Source organism: Centruroides sculpturatus, unplaced genomic scaffold (assembly GCF_000671375.1).
Source record: "Centruroides sculpturatus isolate CEXI.00-Female unplaced genomic scaffold, Cexi_2.0 scaffold1321, whole genome shotgun sequence".
In the NCBI taxonomy this organism is placed as follows: domain Eukaryota; kingdom Metazoa; phylum Arthropoda; class Arachnida; order Scorpiones; family Buthidae; genus Centruroides; species Centruroides sculpturatus.
Window position 1 is genome coordinate 136200 of NW_019385586.1, and position 8439 is coordinate 144638.

Consider the following 8439-nt stretch of genomic DNA (forward strand, 5'->3'; position numbering starts at 1 on the left):
TGCTTATTGAACTTGTCGTTCTCTCCTGTACAGGTATCATACCACAAACGCTACACAAAAGCCTGGGAACACATACATCATACTACAAAAGGTCTCTATATTGAATAAATGTCATATTGTTAGGAAATTCCTGAATACAGACACACAATGACACGCTTATTTAATTTTTGTCTTTTTTTTTTGAAGTTACTATGCCTTGACTCTGGTCTCGCATAGTACACAGCCATCGGTGTCCACCTAGTGTAACTCACAAAACTCAACATAATTGAGTTTTGTGGTTTATGGCATTACGAAATTCTATTAATAGTATCATATACGTTATTGAGGGGAATAACATTTTGGTGTGCCGTGTTGAGTCATGTCGAGTCATAGGTGTGCCGCGAATAGAAAAAGGTTGCGGAACACTGACTTATAGGATAGGATTAGATTTCAATTGATGAGATAAGACAACGAAATAACGAAGACGATCTCCCAAAAAGAGAAGCTTCCCGAGAGGACTTTCTACGGGAAACTAGCTTCTATTTAGGTATTACACACGTGAAGAAAAGCTGAAAAAAATCTATTACCACGAAAGCATTTACAAATTATCTTTGATGCTTAGAGTTGATTTTAATAAACAGCTTTGTAATTTATAAAAACAATTCGAAATATTATAATTTAAATAGCCCTATATACAATACTATTATATTCATTTAATTGTTGTATATCGAATTTTATATAACGGTATTAATCATTGTGTATTATATTAAAATTGTATATTGTGTATTGTAGATCTAACAATCTGAACGTTTGTCCCGTAATTTTGTTAATGTATTTCTATTTTGTTCCCCGTACAAAGGGTGGAAAACCTTGTACTAAATAAATAAAAATACTATCTTCAGGTGTAGTGAATATAGAAATTTCTATCATATCTTCTACTATGACACTTTCCTTCTGGCATTTATTGATTGTGTGACAAGTTTCATGGTATTTATGAAATGACAGCCAGATGGACGACGTCACTTTATCTCTCTGGAGGACTCAGAATCGAATCCGGGCGATCCATCCCAGAAATTTCTCACGGGCGGTCTGTCTAAGATATTTCGTGCCCATTCCTTGATACTCGGCCATCTCCATTGTGAAGTTAATCGAACTTACGATGGGTGTGGAAAAAAAACGTGCTCTTAGTACCCACCGGAAAAAAGACTGGAAAAAGTATTATGAAATAAAACCACAAAATGAAGTTAGGTTAAATGAAATAGCGTGTAAACTACATACATAACTCTTATAAGCTGTTTGTTATAAAACAAATTGGTTCTAGTTTCTAAATATTTACAAACTATACTTAAATTAACTTTTAATATGATACTTAATCTGATCTTTTTATACTCAAAAATTTTCTATTATATTACTTACAAATGTTACTTTTGCTCTTGTTGAAGAATCATAAGCACATTCCACAACCAAATGATCACTCTGTTATAAGAAAATATCGTCAATTACAAATACATTAGCATCCATTTTATATTTCATTGTCAATATAGAGCATAAAATAACTTGTGTTATGTCATACTGTATATTGGCAATGAAAACATAACTAAATAATTGAGATTTTATACTCACGGGCAGTACAGTGCGTTCTTCGGGCAAATATTTAAATTGCTATCAGAAATTCAAAAAGTTTAAAGCAAAACATTTCTCGTAAATTCAATTGAATGAGTAAATCACAGAATTACTCATTCAATAGAAATTACTTACCTGAAAATCAAAATCGTAATTTAAATCTCTAGCTAAAGGAAGTAATTCTTCTCCATTTCGAAAATGTCTGACCATTAATTTTTTACCTAAATTTTAAGATATTTTTAGAAAAATTTATTATTTTTAAATACATTTTTAATAATATTTCATACCTATAGTATGAGAATGAAGTAGAAAAGCGTACATTTTGATTCCTTCTGGAGGAAGTCTCTATTAAATAATAATAACAATTCTGTTGTTTTTTTTCTAAAAAAAAGAAAGCATGGTTTAAATTAATACCTGACGTAAACAAGATGGATGTGCGTGTCCTGCCACAATATATTCTTTCTGTTTCGGTGGGATAAACACGCAAGGATACCATAAATTTCCAAAACTTAATACTGCAGCATCGTGTTTACGGAGTTTTGGCGTATACGTAATTCTAAATCCAGAATTATCAACGATTCCTACGCGAAAAGCCTTTTATTATCATTGAAAACATTTAGCATTATATGAATATAAATTACCTCTTTTTAAACTGGGATTATCGTAATGAGTTTCTAATAAAAGCCATTTAACTTCTGGAATACCTAATGGAAGACCTGCTTGATCAGGAAAAATAAACGACTACAAAAGATTAAAAATAAATAAATATCTTATCATCCTTAAAATTTAAAAATATAAAATTTATTTACATCTCCTCCAATGGCCCATCCATAGGTAACAGTAAAACAAAATGGAAATTTCGGCAAGTTATCTTTAGTATAACATTCAGTGTATTCTTCATTTAAATAAGGCGCTATTTTTTCCGTCTCGACGTTTGTACACTCATATAATATCATATGATGTACAAGTTTTTCGTTTCCCGGTTCGATAACTGTATCCACCTAAATATATGTGTTAATGGTAAGTATTTATGTAAATTGGAACATCAAAAATATAAAAATATAAAGAATTTACTTTAACAATGTGATGTTTTCGACTTAATTCAGGTACTCTGAAAAATTTGCAGTAGTATTCAGTATCACTATTATCAGGAATTCGCACCTAAACGATGAAAAGTACAGAGTATTGTAGGAATAGCTACAGTTTAATAATATATTTTCAGTGTAAAAGCAATCAGTAAAACATCTTTTTTTAGATAAAATAATATAAAATATTTGAAAGATTATAAGTATATTTATACAACAAACATCCTTAATATCTTTAACATTTTTATTTTCATTTTGGCTCGATGGGCATGCCATAAGTATCAATATAGATCTATGAGATCTAGGGTAATCATCAAGGTCGGACAGTTTGGCTTTTAGTGTAAATGCTATGTTCTTCTTCCTCGTGATCTCGAATCGGACGTTAATTTTATGATTTATTTTAAAAATGAGCATTTATTTACGTTTTTTTGAATATCTCAATCTGTTGATGAGATGAAATTTGAAAAAATGTTAAAAAAAAACTGTATGAGCCCTATGTTTTATAATGCCTTTATTGGACATTATTCTTTCCATCTTCATGTAATATATCAAATACAAGTATATTGTATCATATTGGCATGTATGCGATTTCAAATTTCTAAAAAGGACTCTCTCTTTTTTAATATTGCATACATATCAATAGGATGCTTTATACCTTGTACTAATACAGGCTATTACTATTAATCACATATATTTATGTGTTAGATCATATATGACAGCAAAAAGAATGAAAACGCTTGCAATGCTTGTTTCGCCTCTATGTGACTACATTTTGCAAATTGACTCAACTTTCCAAAAAAAAATTCTTCAATGTGATAGGAAACGTTAATCATTAATAAGATTAAAATACAATTCGATAATTGCTAATACTCACGTTTGAATGTGTGACTTCCCAGTGATACAGATCGCTAGGATTTTCTAGCAATACACCCCTCTCATACTTCTTTAAAGTAACACTCTTGGTTCCTCTATTTTTTGGACCATGATATGAGATCTCACCCGTAGAACCAGGATTTTCGTCATTGTAGGCGAATATTAATCTCGTAGTTTCATCCTGTATATTATGTTTTCCTTTAGAAAACGTCACGAAATAGAATACCATTGATAAATCTTCTGTACTTACAGTTATGTGTAAATCTTGTGAATCGCAAGGAATGAGAAATCTTTTAAAACGAAACTTTGTATGCGTATCGGTCTTTTGATACCACAGAAGTTCCCAATCTTGATGGTCGTCAATTTCCGGAAGAAACTTTCCTTTGGCGTATCTGTCCTGTAATAACCAACGACAATCGGTGAATCAAAATAATATCATAGCTTTACTTGTTTTAGGCATTTTTTCCCCTTTTCTGGGCATTTAATCTAAGATAATTATTCTATTATCAACCAATTCATATAACACGTAATATTCTGTTATGTTAATTAATTATGATAATTGCCTTCTTATCTGTTGTTGACTTCATTTTGTTTTTGTATTTAATTTTTTAACTGTTATTTAATATTTATTCCATTTAAAAGTCTACAATTACTAGAAGTCAATGTTAACTACTGTTATCATTAGAGTAATTGTAATTTCAAAGTAAGATTTGGAAGTAGATTATGTTCCATCAAGAGGATTTGTGTTTATGTTATACTGGGGCTTGCATCTCAATATCCTTAATGTTATATGAAACAATATTACAATAATAGAAAAAAAGAATATAAACGCTTAAAATAACTTGTATTAGCAGTCATTATGATTCCTCGGGCATAATTTTTATATTTTTGTCATTTTCTAACTTGTGAAAGAAGATGGCGGAAGGCTAAGCTGCTAAGGTGGCAGCCTGCGGCTCTGGAGGATTCAGTATTGAATCTGAACGGGTCGGAAAAACCAGGAACTTTTTAGGGATGGTCCGTCCCTATACGAGGGGGACCCAAAAAAAACCGAACTGAGAGCGCTGCCATTCGTAGTAGTAGAGAGTTCTCCCGTTACATGGGGTTAGAGACCATCATGAAACAGTTGTCCAAACGGTGTCAGTTTGTAGGTTTATGTTTGAGCGTAGTGTTGTGTTTCTTTTACTGTTATTTTGTTCCACCTGCGAAGTTCTAAGAGACCTTCAACATCTCGAAACAATGAAAACGTTGAAAAAATCCGCCAAAAAAGTGTTAAGACGTCTGCGAGAGGATATGCGAAGGAAACGCCCGGAACTTTGGCGATCAGGTGACTGGTTCCTTCATCACGACAACGCCCCCGCACACACGGCCTTACGAGTGACTCACTATTTGGCCTCTTGGGATGGCCTGTCGTTCTCCCCCTCCATATTCACCAGACCTAGCCCCGTGCGACTTTTTTCTGTTTCCGAGAATGAAGAAAAATCTAAAAGGGAAGCGTTTTGATGATGTGGAGGCGGTAAAAACAACTTCGCTAAGGACACTGGACGATATCAAGGTTGAAAAGTTCTAGAGATGCTTCAAACAGTGGGGGAAAAGACTTGACAAGTGCATCGCATCTAATGGAGAGCACTTTGAAGGTGACTGAAAAAATTTTGTAAAAAAGTTAATAAATAAAGTTTTTATACAAAAAATCCGGTTATTTTTGGGTCTCCCCACCATTTGGACCTCGTTCTTCACACCCGATTGGCTTTTTGTGGAATTAACTATAATGGGTGATCCATAATCAGCTTGTAAAAAGACCTTCTTAATGCCTAAAGATGTTTAAAAAAAACTTGTAAAAGAATTAAATCTGTAAATTTATCATGAAGTTTTATCTGTATTTGATACTAATTATTATTATAAATGTAGAGCAAATTATTTACATGCAATTTGAAGAAATTGTAGACCTATAAATTAGTATAGTCCGTCTGTCCATCTGTCTGCCTTTTCTTAATATCGACAACACAGTTAGATACGTGAAAGACGAGACAGATTTGGAAACTTTAGAGACAGAAGACCCCGATTAACTATATCCAAACTTCCGGTCTAAAAGAGAATGAAAAGTCGAGTTATTTCAATTCAAAAATATTCTCCCGAAAGTTGTTAGATAGATGACCGGCAGGACTTTATTGTTAACGGAAAAGTATGATGTACAGTACAAGAGCAAGACACTACAGTACTGTACTAATTTCAGATGGACAGCATAAATTTTAAGTTAAATAAATTAAAAATATGATTAAATATTTCAGCTAGACATTGTGACTTGGTCACAATGAATACTCGTTTTCAAGTAAAAAAAAATATTTTTTATTTAATCAATGAATGCATTAAATTAAACAAGATTACAAATACTAAAAGTAGAATGAAGAAGAGGAGAAGAAAATGGGAAGAATATAGCGAGATGATCTAGAAACAAAACGGGAGAGAGTTAATGAGATTAACAAAGAAAAGAAAACTGTGAAGACACTTATATTCTGTAGTGAATAATTACTGTTAATGATATCGCGTATACTATAACATATCATTCACGTGAAAAAAGAAAAACATTTTTCATTCTTCTTCGTTCTTGTAATATGAGCCCTAATAGTATCTTTTCCGTAAAAATCGTGGGTTTCACCAAGATCAAATGGTAAATGTCGAGATCCACATATCGGGGGAGACAGTCCATAAAAAATTCTTGAGAAGTTGCTGGCCAGAATTCACAGCTGCAGGTTGCAAGCTGATGCCTCAATTGCTTCGATCTTCCGGCCGACTTGGAAATACTTACAGATATTGATTCTTGTAAATATAAAATACATGATAAATGTGTAAGGCTCTGGACAGGTCCGAACCCTCACTGAAATTCTCGTTAAAATATTTTTCTGAAACAAAAAAGAAAGCTAGAAATATTGTTTTATATAAAAATGCGACGCGAACATTTAAACAATAGAAGAATGTAAGTCCTAAGATCGATCATCTCCGGTTGGGATCGAATTAAACGTCGATTTTGATCTCTCTCGCTATCTAAGTTGAGATCTCGTTACACACCGTAACAAGTGATCAGTCACTTGGGAACGAGAACGAGGAAATGGACGATTGAAGACAGAAATTAATAAAATCCCAGAATTTCAAGAGCGAAAGTTCCAACTGTCGGACCAATTGTTGTGTATGTGCTTATCTTTGTCTACGTCTCCTTTCCTCGAATCATCCCGGATCCGTCGACATGTCGAAGAAATTCTCAAGGCAGAGACACTCTTTCATTTCGGTCTATCTTGGAAAGAGAGGAAGTCCCAGAGACCGCCGCCGACTTAAAACTTCCAAGATGGTGAAAATCTTGTAAGATTCTTTCGTGTCAAATAAACATTTAGCTGTAACCGTAGGGTCTATCTCGGTGCCAATCACCCGCATACCTTCTTGATCTCTCATCTGTCCCGATCATCGCATTCTTATAAATATAAACTATAAAAGAAATAACCTTATAGCATGTAGAAAGGAGAGTTACATCTCCTCTTTACTCCGACAACTGCCAAATTTTACTTCACAAGTCTGATTACATTAGATTGGACTGATGGAATAAAGCAACACAACATGGGCGATCTGCCAAGATGGTGCTTCCCAGGTGGACTTTTCATGAAAAATTGATCCTATTTAGGTGTTAAACGCGTGGAGTTTTGGATAATTTAATTACATAATATAAAAATTGAAAATTAATTATAATGTTAATAATTGAGTTAAATGTAATAAGGTTTAAATAATTTACATTGTTTAATCTGATTTTAATCATCTTAATTTTTACGATTCAATTAACAATTTTTAGGTAGTAAAATAGAATTAATAAACTTTTCATTACTTCTAACTTATAATTAAATGATAATATCATTAATTAAAAATGATTTAATATTATGAATATGGAATTATTTTTGAATATAAAAAATATTTCAATTGAATTAAAGTATTCTTACTAATTTAATTATTCAAATGATATAAATCTCTAAATATATGATTGATATAAATTTTAATCATTATAATATATGTTTTAAAGATTTAAATTGATCTTTCGATAGAAAAAATGGTTAATTTCTTCCAAAATCTTACGTGAAATGTGGCTTTTCCGTTGTTAATCCATCCGATGACCACGTCGCTACCTTCCATTCCACCATTTGGAGAAATTCCCAATCCAACCCATCCTCTAGTTGCAACTTCTACTTGAAAGGTAATAGATTCTTCGTCCGTCGACCACCAAATTTCGTAATTGTCGTCTAATTTTGAATGCCGATCGAAATTTTGTGCAAAAACCGAGAAAATACACAACACTAAAAAAGTGAAAATGGACATTTTAAAGGTAAGAAACGCTAGACAAAGAACCAGTTTGAATCTCTAATCGCATCCCTTTTAATGAGCTGTTTTTTATATTTAAAAAAAAAAAACACTATATCTAATCAAGAAGTAGACCATTTTACCGGTAAACAAATAAAACTGGATAAAATTCATGTATTTTTTTTCAAAAAATTTTTCTATTAAAACAAACTAAATGTTGTAAAATTAAAAGGTATAGTTTAAATGATTGATAAATTTTTTAAAAACCGGTTTATCTTACACTGTGAATTTAGATGGATCTTTTTTGACACGATTAAAGTCGTTGTCCTTGTCAGTGAACGAATTAATGTACAGTACAGCAGTTTTAATAATAATCGAAATAGTATCTCCTTAAATTATATTTTAAAATTCTGTTTACTTTCAAGTTTACTAAATAGATTTTTATTACATTTACGGACACATTCATTTATGCTTTAGTGTTGATGACATTGACCTTACTTTCGCCATCAAGTGTTTCATTATGGCAAGTTTTTATTTGCTCTTGAAC

The 8439-nt window shown here is 32.0% G+C and overlaps 1 protein-coding gene across 1 annotated transcript in view; it reads right to left on the bottom strand.

Moving 5' to 3' along the window:
- LOC111640350 (DBH-like monooxygenase protein 1) overlaps positions 1–7910 on the bottom strand; it is a 12417-nt gene extending 4507 nt beyond the window's left edge. The window contains exons 1-11 of the mRNA XM_023386365.1: positions 7647–7910; positions 3811–3984; positions 3562–3741; positions 2677–2763; positions 2412–2603; positions 2244–2343; positions 2017–2183; positions 1890–1947; positions 1738–1823; positions 1603–1641; positions 1396–1455 (exon numbers count right to left, since the gene is read on the bottom strand). Coding sequence (XP_023242133.1) covers positions 1396–1455; positions 1603–1641; positions 1738–1823; positions 1890–1947; positions 2017–2183; positions 2244–2343; positions 2412–2603; positions 2677–2763; positions 3562–3741; positions 3811–3984; positions 7647–7910 — 1407 coding nt within the window. The remainder of the gene's footprint in view (positions 1–1395; positions 1456–1602; positions 1642–1737; positions 1824–1889; positions 1948–2016; positions 2184–2243; positions 2344–2411; positions 2604–2676; positions 2764–3561; positions 3742–3810; positions 3985–7646) is intronic.
- Positions 7911–8439: the final 529 nt, after the last annotated feature.